This window comes from Jaculus jaculus, chromosome 1 (assembly GCF_020740685.1).
Source record: "Jaculus jaculus isolate mJacJac1 chromosome 1, mJacJac1.mat.Y.cur, whole genome shotgun sequence".
NCBI classification, from domain to species: domain Eukaryota; kingdom Metazoa; phylum Chordata; class Mammalia; order Rodentia; family Dipodidae; genus Jaculus; species Jaculus jaculus.
The window spans coordinates 217385327-217401771 of record NC_059102.1 but is presented as its reverse complement, the minus strand read 5'-3'; the positions used below and the strand labels follow the sequence as shown (position 1 = coordinate 217401771).

At 39.1% G+C, this 16445-nt stretch overlaps 1 protein-coding gene across 1 annotated transcript in view; it reads right to left on the bottom strand.

The window, feature by feature from the left end:
* Positions 1–15683, bottom strand: part of Enpp6 (ectonucleotide pyrophosphatase/phosphodiesterase 6) — a 158209-nt gene extending 142526 nt beyond the window's left edge. Inside the window, exon 1 of the mRNA XM_045142485.1 lies at positions 15443–15683. Within this exon, the coding sequence (XP_044998420.1) occupies positions 15443–15683 (241 nt within the window). The remainder of the gene's footprint in view (positions 1–15442) is intronic.
* Positions 15684–16445: the final 762 nt, after the last annotated feature.

Genomic DNA, 16445 nt, shown 5'->3' with positions numbered 1-16445 from the left:
AGGCTCTCAAGAATAGAGTCAGCGAAGTGGAAGATAGAAATTCTGATCTGGAAGACAGGATGGAAGAAACAGTTCGAGAGTCCAAAAATTTCAGTAAGTTCAAAAGTTCCTGTGAACAGAACATGAGAGAATTGTGGGATACACTTAAATGTCCTAATATCAGAATCATTGGAATACCAGAAGGAGAAGAATTTCAGACCAAAGGCATGGAGAACTTATTTAACACAATAATTGAAGAAAACTTCCCCTGTCTCTTAAAAGAAAGGCCCATCAAGATTCAAGAAGCAAACAGAACTCCTAACCGACTAGACCAAAGGAGAAACTCCCCAAGGCATATTATCATTAAGCCTCTAAACATTGACACCAAGGAAAAAATCCTAAAAGCAGCTAGGGAAAAACAGCACACCACTTTCAAAGGAAACCCCATCAGAATAACTTCAGACTTCTCAATGGAAACCCTGATAGCTAGAAGGGCCTGGAATGATACTCTCCAAACTCTAAGAAACTATGGCTGTCAACCCAAACTACTCTACCCGGCAAAAGTCTCCCTTACAACAGATGGTGAAAGGAAAACTTTCCATGACAAAACTCAGCTTTACAATTATATGAACACAAAACCAAACCTACAGAAAGTACTCCAGGAAATTCTCCACAGAGAAGAAACAAATAACCAAACACAAATGCCTACAAGAAGAAGATCACAGCAACCAAACCCAGAGTAGATAGAAAAAAAAAAAATTAAATTCCATGAAAATGCCAACACACCTCTACCACCACAAAATGACAGGGATCAAATCAAATCTCACAGTCATCACCCTAAACATTAATGGCCTTAATTCACCCATCAAGAGACACAGGCTAACAGGGTGGATCAAAAAATTAGACCCCTCAATCTGCTGCCTTCAAGAAACCCACCTTACCACTAAAGACAGAAACCTCCTCAGGGTGAAAGGGTGGAAAACAATATTCCAAGCAAATGGGAATAAGAAACAAGCAGGTGTAGCTATATTAATATCAGATAAAGTTGACTTCAAACCAAAAACAATCAAAAAAGACAAAGAAGGTTACTTCCTACTTGTAAAGGGAACAATCCATCAAGAGGATATTACAATCATAAATCTGTATGCACCAAACACAGGGGCACCGCAGTTCATAAAACAAAACCTACTTGACAATAAAACAGAAATAACCACCAACACCATCATAGCTGGGGACTTCAACACACCATTATCAGTAATAGACAGATCATCCAAACAGAAGCTCAACAGGGAAGTAAGAGAGCTCAACAAAACCATAGAGCACTTAGACCTAACAGACATCTACAGAACTTTCCATCCCAAATCCACAGACTACACATTCTTCTCAGCAGCCCATGGAACATTCTCTAAAATAGACCATATACTGAGTCACAAAGATAGCCTCCACATATTTAGGAAAATTGACATAATTCACTGCATGATATCAGATCATAATGCTATAGTCCTAGAAATCAACAACAAAAAAACCAACAAGAGCCCCAACGGCAACTGGAAACTGAATAGCACGCTCTTGAACAATAAATGGATAGTGGATGAAATAAAAAATGAAATTGCAAAATTCCTGGAATTGAATGACAATGACAACACATCATACCAAAACTTGTGGGACACAATGAAGGCAGTCCTCAGGGGAAAATTCATAGCACTCAATGCCTTCATAAAAAAGACAGAAAGATCCCAAATCAATAGCCTAACCATCCACCTAAAGGCATTGGAAAAACAAGAAAAATCCAACCCAAAGAGCTCCAGAAGGAAAGAAATAATTAAAATCAGAGCAGAAATTAATGAATTGGAAACCAAGGAAACAATTAAGGCAATTGACAAAACAAAGAGCTGGTTCTTTGAAAAAATAAACAAGATTGACAAACCTCTGGCCAATTTGATCAAGCAAAAGAAAGAGAGACTCCAAATTAACAAAATTCAAAATGAAAAAGGAGAGATCACAACAAACATCAGTGAAATCGGCAGAATCATCAGGACTTATTTCAAAAACCTCTACTCCACAAAACTGGAAAATGTGGAGGTGATGGATAAATTCCTGGATGCATATCATCTACCAAAGCTAAACTCAGAGCAGATCAACCACCTCAATGAACCCATCACGCTCATGGAGATTGAAAAGTAATAAAAAACCTCCCAAAAAAGAAGAGTCCAGGACCAGATGGATTCCCAGCCGAATTTTATCAAACCTTCAGGGAAGAACTCAAACCAATCTTCCTAAAACTGTGCCACACAATTGAAAAACAGGGAAAACTACCAAACTCCTTCTATGAAGCTAGTATCACCCTAACCCAAAACCAGGCAGAGATGCCACAAGAAAAGAAAACTATCGGCCTATTTCCCTAATGAACATAGATGCAAAGATCCTCAACAAAATTCTCGCAAACCGAATCCAACAACACATAAAAAGCATTATCCACCTTGACCAAGTGGGATTTATCCCAGGAACACAAGGGTGGTTCAACATACGAAAATATGTCAATGTAATACACCACACAAACAAGCTTAAACATAAAAATCACATGATCATTTCGATAGATGCAGAAAAGGCCTTCGACAAGATACAACATCACTTCATGATCAAAACATTGGAGAGAATCGGCATGGCCGGTTCACTTCTTAATATAATAAAGGCAATATACAAAGCTCCAAAGGCCCAAATAATACTTAATGGAGAGAGACTGGAGGAATTCCCATTGAGATCAGAAACAAGACAGGGATGTCCTCTCTCACCTCTGCTTTTCAATATAGTTCTGGAAGTCCTAGCCCAAGCAATAAGGCAGGAGAAGGAAATAAAGGGGATACAATTTGGAAAGGAAGAAGTTAAGTTAGCACTATTCGCTGATGACATGATTGTATATGTAAGAGACCCGAGAGACTCCATCCCAAAACTCCTGAAGGTGATTAACTCCTATAGCAAAGTAGCAGGATACAAAATCAATGCACAAAAATCGGAAGCATTTCTGTATGCAAATGACAAAGACACAGAAAAAGAAATAAAGGACATAGTCCCATTTTCAATAGCAACAAAAAAAATAATAATACCTTGGAATAACGTTAACCAAGGAAGTAAAAGATCTATACAACAAAAATATAAAAAGTCTTAAAAAAGAAATTGAGGAGCACCTGAAAAGATGGAAAGACCTCCCATGCTCCTGGATAGGCAGAATTAACATTGTGAAGATGACAATCCTACCAAAGGCAATATATAGATTTAACGCAATTCCAATTAAAATCCCTACAGTGTTCTTCACAGACATAGAAAAAATGATCTCAAATTTCATATGGAAAGGCAGAAGGCCTCGCATATCCAAACATATCCTCGGCAAAAGAAATACCTCTGGTTCATCACCATACCCGATATAAAGTTATACTACAAAGCCATAGTAATAAAAACAGCATGGTACTGGCATAAAAACAGGAGTATAGACCAATGGAATAGACTTGAGGACCCGGATTTTGGGCCAAGCAACTATAGCTACTTGATATTCGACAAAGGCCCAAACAATATAGACTGGAAAAAAGATAGCATCTTCAACAAATGGTGCTGGACAAACTGGATAACCACATGCAGGAAACTAAAACTTGATCCACACATTTCACCATGCACAACACTCAAATCCAAATGGATCAAAGACCTCAACCTAAGACTAGAAACTCGAAAACTACTGGAAGATAATTTAGGAAGTACCTTCCATGATATAGGAATGGAAAAAGACTTCCTGAATAAAACCCCAGTGGCTCAAGTTTTTAAACAGTCACTCAACCATTGGGATCATATGAAGCTGAAGAGTTTCTTTACAGACAAGCATATAATAAGCAAAGCCAATAGAATACCCACAGAATGGGAGAAAATATTTGCAGGTTATCCAACTGATAGAGGCCTTATCTCTAGAATTTACAAAGAACTCAAAAATCTAAACAATAAGAAGACAAATACCCCACTCACAAAATGGGGCACAGAGTTAAACAGGCAATTCACAGAGGAAGAGATACAAATGGCAAACACACACCTAAGAAAATGTTCATCATCCCTAATCATCAGAGAAATGCAAATTAAAACAACTATGAGATTCCACCTTACCCCAATAAGGATGGCCAACATCAAAAGTTCAAATGAAAATAAATGCTGGCGAGGATGTGGAGAAGCAGGGACACTCATTCACTGTTGGTGGGAATGCAGGATGGTACAACCACTTTGGAAAGCAATATGGAGACTCCTGAAAAAGCTGACTATAGAAATACCAACAGACCCAGTTATACCATTACTGGCCATGTACCCTAAAACCTTCAAACCAAAAGCCAGAGAGATTTGCTCAACCATGTTTGTAGCAGCTCAATTCGTAATAGCTAAAAGCTGGAATCAACCCAGATGTCCATCATTAGAAGAATGGATAACAAAGATGTGGTATATCTACACAATGGAATTCTATACAGCAGTAAGAAAAAAATGACATAAAGAAATTTGAGGAAAAATGGTTGAACCTGGAACAGATCATTCTCAGCGAACTTTCCCAAATCACAGAAAATAAATCGACACATAGTCTCACTCATCTGCAACACCTCACCTGAATCTGCCCAAGATGCCTTGCATACCCAGCAAGCACCTCATGGACTAGACAATAAGATGGATGGGAGGGCAGGGAGGGAATCAAAGGGTGGAAAACAGTAATCCGGACCCAAACGGCAATGGTACCATAAAATTCTACTTCCTAAAAGACAGACCAAATGGCTGAACCTTCACTAGACCCTTACAGGAAACACCTGAACCACAAGACACTGGAGAGGGTAGGATCAAGACTGACCTAAATCTCCTACATCTTCCCTCCCTCCCTCTCCCCCTCTCCTCTCTATCTCTCTCCTCTCTAACTCTTGTATATTAGTTATCTTTTTCCTCAATTTCTTAGTGGACACTGACCTGAAACCCCCACTTCCAGCTTGGTCCTACCATCCACAATGAGCTTTTGATCAGAGAAACCTACAAGGTTTCCCAAAACAATGACAGACTTCTGTAAGAGTAATTGATGACCCACCAAAGGCCAGTGATAAGACCCTATTGCTGAAGACTCCATACACAGCTGACGCGTAAAATGGAATGACATGGCTGGAAGCCAGGAGAGCGTCAGTCCCCAGACAGTCAGCGTATCTAGTGCCAGAAGGCGCCTCATAGGCGACTGGGGGAAATGACCAAGATCTGTCCAAGCAACACATTATTTAACCTAATTAGCAACAAATAACCAGATGTGATGCCCACACAAGTGCAATAGTGGTACACAGCCATGGTGAGGAATCAATTGCTCTTGATTTGGCTAACTGATCCACTCAGTGGTACTAGACCCTTAGCTGGAGCTGGGAAACAAGTCAGAACCATACCCAAACACAAGCCCACTCTACAATATCAAGCTACCATCAATCACGGGGTATAAGAGGGCCTACACCTATCAAACTGTCTATCAAAAAAGTAAGTGTTATCTCAATTTTCTGGGTGCTAACTTACTCTCCGTTGGAGAATCTGCTTCTCTTTTCCAGATAGATGCAGATCCTAAGAAGAGAGCTGCCCCAACATACCTCAAAAGGGGCCCAACTGAAACTAAGGACAACTGGCGAAATAAGCAAGGGTGATGTTTTCCTGTGAACTGGATACCAGCACAAAGAGGAAGGAGATCAACGCAGAGAAAAATCAACTCCTACCAAATCAGAGAGCCAAAGCCTCAGAGGCCTCCAACACCTCAGCACTGAAGCAGACCAAAAATGAACCCAAAATGGCTCAGGGAAATCTTGCGGAAGAGGGGGCGGAAAGAATGTCAGAGTTACATGTTGGGTCATGATTTGCAGAGACATTTATCATACTAATAACTGGGGGCTAACTCCACAATGCACGACCCATTTTCATTAACAAGGAGGGTCTAATGGGAGGGGGTAGATCACAGATGAGCCTAAATAATGGTACCAAACTGCCTGTATTCGCTGAAATGAAAACTAATAAATTAAATTAAAAAAAAAATTAGTGAAAAGGTTATGCAGATCTGATGCCACATTTTATCTATAGACCTATGAGAAATATTCTTCATGAGCTGTTTGGTAATCAGAGAGGAAGGGAGTCCTTTTACTTATGTTAATGGAAGCCAAGGATCAATTTCCCCCCTTTAGCCCTATGGACATTTTGTCTTTCTAGAATTGTAATGATATTAGGTCTGATCCCCCCAAAGATATAGCTCCCAGCTAGTTACTTAAGTTGAAATATAATCTTTTCAGAACTTACTTTCCCAACTAAATCATATGGAAATACACAGCCCTGAAAACCTTCCCATCTGTAGCTCTTACCATCATACTGCTGGAACAAAACACCAGACCAGAAGCAGAATATGGAAAGAGTTTATTTTAGCCCACAGCTTCAAGAGGAAGTTTTATCATGGCATGGTAGAGAAAAGGGTAGGCATCACATCTTGCCACATTAGCTGGAGGTAGCAGCCATAATGTACTGGCTACTGAGCACCCAATAGGGCTAGAATTCAAGGTTAACTCCCAGTGACACACCTTCTTCAGCAGTGCTCCATCTCATACAGGCTTCACCAGCTTGGGACTGAGTATGCAAAACACATGCGCTTATGGGAGATATTTAGTTCAAACTACCATAACACACTCCTTCTAGTAATAGCCCATTTTGAACTCCTGAATATCTTGTAGCCTTGGAAGCTTTTCACATTACCTTCTTTTAATTCTTTCATATTTACTCCTCAGCTAATTTGCAAATCCTTCCTTAAGGGCACTCTTAAAATCAACTCATCCCTTTCACAAAGAATGGATGCTTATGTTTAAAGTGGAAAAGAAGGGAAGAAGGAGCTTATCAGACTATCATTGAGTTTTCAAAGTCTTCCACCAAGAGTATGTATTTTTTTAAATTCTTAATAAAGATTACCAGTTTGTTCCTTTATAGCCCTCTAACCCAGACCAAATATTGTGTTAATGCTCACCTCTCTTACTTGGTCTATGTCACATATCTCATCAGGGTTTTTTTTGTTTATTTTCTTTGAATATATGCCAACCGATTTTATTTTCTCTAAGATTATTGCTCTTGTCATTCAATATTTTATTCATCTGTTTTCTCCATGGAAATTGTCAACATCCGTATAATTCCCAATGACAACCTTTCCTATCAGTTGTCAACAATTATTTCTATGCTGTTCATTTAAGTTACACAATATTCAACTTTGGAACATCTCTTATTTTTGTCTGCTATATTATTATGTCACTCTAAATCATTATTTAATATTTCATTTGCCTTCTTTTTTCTCCTCATCTAAGTTTTCTAAGCATGGTAAAATCTTTAAGTTTCTTATAGCAACTAATATCAACTTAAATGTATCTAAGACACATTACATTAAAGTTTAAAATAATGCTTGGCATTCCCTATGATAGGACTATGCAACCCTGAACTATTTCACCAAGCCTGGCAATATGATTTGCTTTGATGATTGAAATATGACCAGATGTGAATTATACCACCTTTCAGCAGAAGTTTTAAATACTATTATATAGTTCTGCCATTTTCTTTTTCAGCTTCCATGTAAGCATTGTGTCTCACTTATATCAGCCTGGCTCCCAAAGTAAAGAAGAGATGAGAAATAGTCAACTACTAGTCATGTATGTGACTTAAATAAATTATTGTAAAGTTACAGTACCATTTGCTGGGATAAACTTCCAAACAAGGCACAGTATATGGGAGGAAGGGATTTACTGAAGCTTATAAACCCAGGGGAAGTTTCATAATGGTGAAATAGAGAAACCCTACCACCAAAAGCAAGAGCAAAAGTACAACTCCTAAATCTCTTTGGGGACATCCTTTCAAACTACCACAGAGGCCATGGATACAAGGATGGCTCTGCAGGCCCTTGAAGTAGATACACCTACATCTGACAGCCAGGACCACACAAAACTAAGCTCTGGGCCCTCTTTACCAGCTCCTGCCTTGGTTCTGAACTATTTGCCTTGTTTAGTGCATTGCTCTTGCTTCTACTTTCTAGTTCCAGGAATCTTGACTAGCATTAGTTTCTCCCTTGGGCTATGGTGTTTTGGTTCAGTTTTTTTTTGTTTCTTGGAAACTCTCCCACCAACTTTCTTGCTACCACCAGCCTTATGATCGAATTTTTTTTAAAAAAATGGAAAGATATGTTTTGAGATCTATAAAACTGTCCCACATTATGTTCACCTACATAGCTCTTAATTGCTTCCATATGAGTAAAATATAAATTTAGTTGTTTCTCTTGCTTATTAGAAGTATCCAAAATCAAAGTGACAATCAACAATTTTTCTAAAATTCTGGATGTCTGAATTAGTTTCATAATTCTTCCTAATCACAAAACATTTTCTTTGTGAAGATAGGAATAAATAAAGATAGGAAAAATATAACTTGATGGAGTGATATACTATTTTCATTAAAGTGGCCAAGAAAGAAGCATCTACTAGCAAGACTTAGAGAAGGAGACCACAAAAAAAAAAAAAAACAGAGAGGCAAATCTTGGGTCTTTCTGGAGAAGGAGGAGGAAGGTCAAGTGTTCTGGGTGTATGCCTGGTTTATCAGAGCACCAAAATGACATATGTAAGCCAGCCAAGGTGGTTCGGGTCAGTGGTCAGGAATGAGCTGAGAGAGTGTGTAGGGTCAATTCTGTAGTGATTTTAGAGTGATAATAGATTTGCATGGACCGTTTGGCAGAAGAGCAAAGCAGACAGACATATGTCTTTAAAGAACTGCTGTGGCTCCTCCAAGGAGAGTGAGGAGCCAGAGCAGGAGGAGAGTCCAGGTAATAGCAAGGGTGGATTCTGCGATGTGTTAGCAGTAGAGGTGGGAGAGGCAAAGACATCAGAATTCACCCTGAAAGTGCAAAAGAAAAGTCAGAAAAATTAGGAGGAAACAAGAGAAGAACCAAGGAGGAGTCCATAAGCTAAGAAGAAATGGAGAGAGCAGAGAGGGACCAGGGACCCAGGTGGGCTATAAGGAAAGAGGGACAAGGGTTATGTCAAATTTTGGTCATGGGATAGATAGATGATCAAACTGGACATGGGGCCACTAGGAGGCTGCTTATTAAAATAGAAGAATGAATGAAATTGGTACAAGAGGGGAAGAGAAGAAGAAGGTGTCACAAATATCGCTCATTTGTTAGTGGAAGTATCTACATCTGAGGAAGCTAACACACAGGCCTAATGTCCCCATATTATTGTTGATTAGGAGAGGGAACAAAATGGAGAGGAAGCCAGGGCTATAGCCTCCATCCTAATGCTATGGGTAGGCGGAAGTTTGTGGGCAGCATCTCCACCTCCAACAATCTACAGTCTGCAAAAAGCTGAAAATGTGGGGCTGTCTCCAAATATATTTACTCAAGTACTTTCTATATTGATTTACTTTGGTCCAAGTGATGGCTGGTTTTAACTAAAATCAGATGTTTTCTTTAAAATAGGGAAAAGCAAACCTCATGGTGCAGTCTATTACTACAGAATGTTGGGATCTCTTGTAAGAGTTTGCATCACAAATAAGTTCCATCAGTATGATGGGAAACACATGGACACAAATATTAGTTGTAAGCTGCTATCATCTTGATTTTTTTTTATTTCCTCAGTGGATTTATAAAGCACTATTATTCAGATTCTTGCTGCTTCCTGGATCCATACTGAGTAAACCCATATCCTGGATCTGAGGCTACTCCAGGACTCAGATAAACTTGGCCTTTGATGGCTATCCTGCAGTCTCAGCTCTGTTGCTGACATTTTGGCATCTCTAAAGCAAAACATTCAATCCCTTTCCCTTTTGTTTCATTGTTTTGAAGTGCTAAAATTATAAGGTACTATATAACATATAATTTCAGCATGTTATCTTTTGGAGTGTTTGGGATAGTAAAGATAAAATCCTAGATTGGCTTCCCAGCTACACAGCACATGACTGGGTCACTTTCTCCAACTTAACTAGACGTGTTCTAGAATTACAAACAAATGTTGCCATTGGCCTTGGCAAAACAGTGTTGTTATACTGCCTCAAAACACACACAGCATTTAATCTTACCCATGACCTGAATTGAACAAATCAGTACTTGCCTCCATTAATGTTATGTTAAATTCACTGAGTCAAATGTGAATTTCATATTAGCTTTACATCCACACTAAGATAAACAGAAAACTTCCCAATAATATTTAAACTGTAGTTGTAATTTAACTGACATTAATTTGATCCACATACAGCTCTTCAAAAAGAGATTATGCATAAAGGAATATCTAATGACTTCTGCCATGCCTGAATTGCTTCTTCCACTCCGGAGCCCATCTTCAGATACTTTCTCATACCTAAGCATGGTGGCACATGCCTACAATACCAACACTAAGAAAGGGGGCTTAGGCAAGAAAATTATAAGTTCCAAGCTAATGTGGGCTACAACAAAAATGTTTCTCATGTTCTTCCAACTGGAAGGAAATTCTCTCCATAGCATATTGTTAATTGATTTATTTTGTTAAATGATTTATTTGGGGGTGTGTGGTGCATGTCTACACACGTGTGTTCATGTGTATGAGTGTACATGTACCACAGCATACATATGAATATCAAAGGACCACTTTCAGATTGATTCTTATAGTCCACTTTGTTTCAGTCAGGGTCTTTTGTTGTTCACCTTTTTGTTGGAGAGCTTCCAAGCAATTCTCTTGTCTCTGGCCCCCTTCTTACCATAGGTGCTCTGATATTACAGATGCCTGCTTTTTATATAGGCCTGCTTTTTTGCCTGGGGCCTGAGAATTTAAAGTCAGCTCTTTTAAGTTACATGACAAGTACTTTATCCACTGAGCCATTTCCCCTGCAAGAAAATACTCCTTTATCCTTCCTACTTGAGTTAGTCCAGACTTCTACTCCTTTAGATCCCAACTCCAAACCATAAGATGGTACCCCAAACTGAGTGGCTTCAGCAGCAGAGATGTATTTTATCACAGTTTTGGAAACTAGAAGTGCAAGATGAAAGGGTTGCCAGTCTTGGTTTCTTTTGAGATTTCTCTCCTTGGCCTCATTTTGACAGTGTCCTAACATACCCCTGGTGTCTCTTCCTTCTCTTAGAAAGACAACAGACATGTTGGAACAGGTCACCACTGCAGTTCTTCATCTTGATGTAACCACATCTTTAAAGACCCTAGCTACATATATAGTTGCATTTTGAAGTCCTGGGGATTAAAATGGTAGCTTGAATTTGGCAGCTGGAATATAGCTGAACTCATAAGACATAGTTATTTATTTCAGAATATTAGTAGGTTAGACACTTTGTTAGTGCTGTATGCAGCATGTGGATCTCACAGCGTATTAGTGGTATTTCTCTCTGGTTATGCTTCTCTGGGTGAATGTGAACCTTCTGGGTGAAAGACCTGTTTTATGATTCAGAATGTAAAGCAATCAATTATTTGAATGATCTTAATTACTGTTAGAATTCTGTCCACATGAGTTGGGCATGGTGGCCCAACTTTAATCCCAGCACTTGTGTGGTGGTTTGAATAGATGGCCCCCAATATGTTCAGTGTTTTGTTACTTTCTAGTTTGCACCTGCACCACCTGGAGGCCGTGTCACTGGGTGGATCTTAACGTGTAGTGGTGGGTTTCAGATTTCAATCTAAAGATATGCAAAGTGTGCCTAGCTGGAGTTCCTAAAGTGTGCTATTTGGCTTTTGGCTTTTGGCTTGTACTTCTCTCTGTCTGCTTTGTCCTGTGAAGGCAGGCCAGCTTCTTCTGCCATTTATGGAATTTCCCCTGGATCTGTAGGCTTCAATAAATCCCTTCCTCTATAACTATATCTGGTCTGAAAGTTCATCTCAGTGAACCTGAAGCTGTCTGCTACAACTTGGGAGGCAGAGGTAGAAGAATCACCATGAGTTGAAGGCCAGCCTGAGACTACAGAGTGAATTCCAGGTCAGACTGGGCTAGTACAAGACCCTACCTAAAAAAAAAAAAAAAAAAAAAAAAAAAAAAGGAGGAAAGAAAAAGAACTTCATTCACATCATTTGTCCTAATACAAACATGTTTTTAAGAGAAAAGTAGTATAAACAAGTACAGTGGCTTTTTAATCTCAGACTAAGCTGGACTAAGGTTGAACTTTCTCTTATGAGAACTCACAGGCAGATTAATTCCTTCTAAGAGCAGGTCCCTCCAATGATTTAAGGCACTCCCAGTAGTCCCCACCTTCCTTAAAGATTCCACAGTATTTGTCCACATCACCTCACCTAACACAACACCTCCAACATATGAACTCTTGTAGAAAAAGAAAAACAACAATCAAAACAGAAGAAAGGGACCAATCTTAACAATTCCCCATGTGTTGGTAATTTCATGACTCATGTACAGCACCTAAAATCCTGGCCTGATTTGGACTTATATGTTCTCTTAAAAATCTTACAGCTGAGGAAACAGAGGATCAGGCATGGAAGCTTACCAAAGTCCTCCCTGCAATAGCTCCAAGCAATTTTTTTTGACTCCAAGGTCAATAGTCCACTCCCAATCTCACCAGTCACTCATCATTTCTATTAAAAGAATACCAAGAATTTTTGTCTTATATACAGTATGTCATATAGTGAGGTAAGCTCATAGCCTTTTTTTTTTTTTTTTTGTGAATTCTGAGGAATCTTAAAACAGTCTTTTTTTGGTACCAAAAGATCTACCCAGCATAATAGTTACATTCATTCATAAAATGCTAAAATGTTCAATCTGTATGTTGAAACACAATCCTTAATGCATATATTTTTCCTCGTATGAGAAAATGTAGTTTTTCAATGCCAGATGGAAAAATAATTGTATTTATTAAAGAAAGTGGTGTAAATTTATCCATTAGTCAGTCCAGGACAGTGAAAATGATATAGGTTCACGGCCTACAAATTCTTCTTCCCATGCTGAGCTTACTCAGTTGCTATAAGAAAAATAATACAAGACATTTGTACATAAAAATCAGCCTTGTTAGATACAACCTGTGTCCAGTACTACTGCTATAAGAAGTAGAAAGGTCACTTAATATGCTAAGCAGATTTTTCAAGTCAGATAATATATTTTCCATCTGAAAATATATAGGCAAAACATATATAGAGACTTGTAGGTTCCTCAAGCCAACCTCAGTTTCAAAGTGAGGGTTATATCTTTGATATGCTCTTGGAATGACAGTTTCTCACCACTTGAAGGTCTCTTCTCTCTTTAGAACACAAAGACCACACAACCTGAAGTATAGTGAGAAGAATTTCTAGTTGGAGTAGCATAAGAAAACATTTTTTATTTTTGAGATCAGACCTTGCTGTGAATGCAGTCCATGTTGCCTTGACTCATGCTTATGGGATCCTTTAACATGACCCATATCCCTTAGCCTAAAACAGAGGCATGTCTCAATGCAACACTTTGACACTCTGTGCAAATCATTCATTGTGGCCATGTTATGAATGTGGCTCTAAAAACAAAAGTCCCTGTCACTGGTTTCGTTTCTCTGTGGAGCTTGTAATGGTCCCTTTTTTTTTTTTTAATCTTAAATGGATTTTGTTCATTTTTTCCATTGCAGTTGACAAAGCTGTATGTGGCAGCTTATGAGTTGTGTCTCCCAGCAAGGCTCTGAAAGACAACTGGAGACAGGGTAGCCTGTGTGTGTGAAACTCTCTGCACAGAACTAAGGTTGTACTGGGACACACAATAACATCTATGTGTGACCCAAGAGCCTGCAAACTGCTTTCCTGGGAAAAGAGAAGAAGACCCAGTGTAGGGCAAGAGAGCCTTTTGTTCATTCTCTTTATCTTAGAGACTGATGGTTTGTCTGTTAAGGGAAATTTTTAAAAATAAACAAATAAATTCCCTGCTTGTATATAGCCTGATTTTGTTTTTCTCTGTGCCTTCAATTCTAATTCTTCAAAGTATATCTTCCCTTTAGTTTGGGGAATAAGTTTATAGAATTTTGGGGTATACCTGGAATACTAGTACATGAAATCAGAAATTCCAGAATTCTCAAATCTTCCCTGTTGCCACAATTGATTGGAATGTGTCTGTGATTAGAGTTACATAGTTATGATATCATTTCATATTTTTCAAACTCCTTTGGCTTTGGAATGTTACAGAGATCTATAATGAGATACCCGAGTTCTACATCTTTTCTGGTAACATAAATTCCAATTTTTCCCTAGGCTCAGAGAACATAGCTAAATCCTTCCTAGTCTGCAATAACAAAGCATCCTTAACAGCCACCCTAGATAGATGACAAAGTACTTTCTGAGAGCTTTTTGCTGGTAATTACATAGATTAGCTATAAAACCAGACTCTGACTTTAAGGCAGCAGAAAGAGGCTACACATATTGCTAGAAAGAGGATCAGGCACTGGGATCACCTTTGGAATTCTGGCAATTCCAGAGGAAGGGTGCCTTTAGGCAAATCTACTTTACCCAAAGCAGGCAGTCTAAATTAGTTGTTTGCCTGTTTTTTGTTTTTCTTTCTTTCTCTCTTTCTTTCTTTCTTTCTTTCTTTCTTTCTTTGTGTGTGTGTTTTGTTTCACTCATTTGCTTTTCATAGACTGAAGTTAAAAATGAGGATGCAGTTCTACAATCCTTTTCATCACATCATTTCTCCTGGTCCAAAGAAACAAAAGTAGAAAGTGACATTGCTAAGTAACATTGAACAGTGTGATCTAAAACTCCTCTTCAGGAGCAAGGCTCCCTTCTAAAGAATCCTGTGAGTAACTTTCACAGTCTTACACATTGATAAATCATCTTTCAAGACTCCAGAATGACAGGTATTCACACAGTAATGGGACAGAAGAAATTTGGTATAGACACATGGAGACCTGTCCATCTTTTATACTTGAACTTTGAAAACATAGAGTTATCTACAATTTTTATTTTGAATTTATTTTTCTAAATATTTTATTTTAGTTTTTATTTATGAGAGAGAGAGAGAGAAACAGGTAGGTTGAGAGAGAGAGAGAGAGAGAGAGAGAGAGAGAGAGAGAGAGGGAATGGGCATTCCAGGGCCTCCAGCCACTGCAAACAAATTCCAGATGTGTGCACCCCCTTTTGCATCTGGCTTATGTGAGTTCTAGGGAGTTGAACCTGGGTCCTTTGGCTTTGTGGGCAAGAGCCTTAACCACTAAGCAATCCCTCCAGCCCCTGGAATTTTTAATTGTAAGACAAATAGCACTTCTAAAATCATTAAATATCCTCTATTGCTATAGTTATCTTTCCTCTTCATTGAAAATCCAAAAGAGGTCCTTGGGAGAAATTTTGGAAAACAACAAAAGTGTGCTTCAGGAACACATACCAATTCCTATCTTTTGTGTCCTAAGAGACTAGGGAAACATGAACATGGGAGTAAGGTTCCTGATGCCAGACTAGACCCCTCCCTTCAAGAAGAGGACAAGGTTGGTACTTACCAGTCATTAGGGTGTAATAATTAGGATAGGAGAGACTAGGGAAATCTGGAGTCAAATAGTCCACTTTTACTCCCCTGCTCACAATCTCCTTGAAACCAGGCAAGAACTCCAGAGCCTCCTCACTGATGTAGTCTGACCGAAAACCATCCAGGAGAAACAGCAGGAGCTTCCGATGGGCAGAGGCTGGCTGAGCCAGGCTGAGCCCAAGCACTAGCAGGAGGGCCTCCAGCTTCAAGGCCATGCTGCCAAAAGCCTGCCAGAGCCTGGCTGGCACAGCTGTCCCCTTGCAAAGGCTGAGGATGGAGACTCTGTAACTGCACTCTCTTCTAGGGGCTGGACCTTGAGCTTCTGGCCTTCCTGAACCAAGTGTACTTTCAGAATTTAAAGGAACAGCACACCCTTAAAAAAAAAAAAAAAAAAATCTCTGTTCACCCTGCAAAATCCAGAGACCAACTGCCTTCAGATAAACTGAATTTACCAATACCCTAGAATTAACACCATGGCAGAGAATACAAGAATACAATTGATTTGGGTGAATGTTAAGAAATCCACAAAGAAATGGAAATTTAGAGGTTAGTCAACACTTAAGTTTGCAATTGTAGTAACCAAAGGGAGGAGCCAGGGAGAAGGGCAGTCTTTTAATTTGTTGCTATCCCATGTGTCTGCCTGATTTAAACTTTCTGACTTCTTCACATACAATTTAGTAACCCAAATATCTTAACTTAGGGTGTGAACAAGAGACCATAAATTTAGTTGCACCTATCTGAATTTCCTTGCATTGTTGTCAGCCCAATCTATGAACCAAGCAGGCTCTAGAATAGAAATAATTTGGCAAAGGAGGGCAGTCACAGGAGGTCAGGGAAAGAAGCCAAGCACCGATAGACAAGGAGACAGGGAAGGCTAGGTCCCCAGACTTCAGGGGCTCCCTAGAGTAGTTCCTCCATCTGCTGCAAAATTAAATGAGATGACTTATGTAAACGTTAATAAAACATGGCAGCTACTG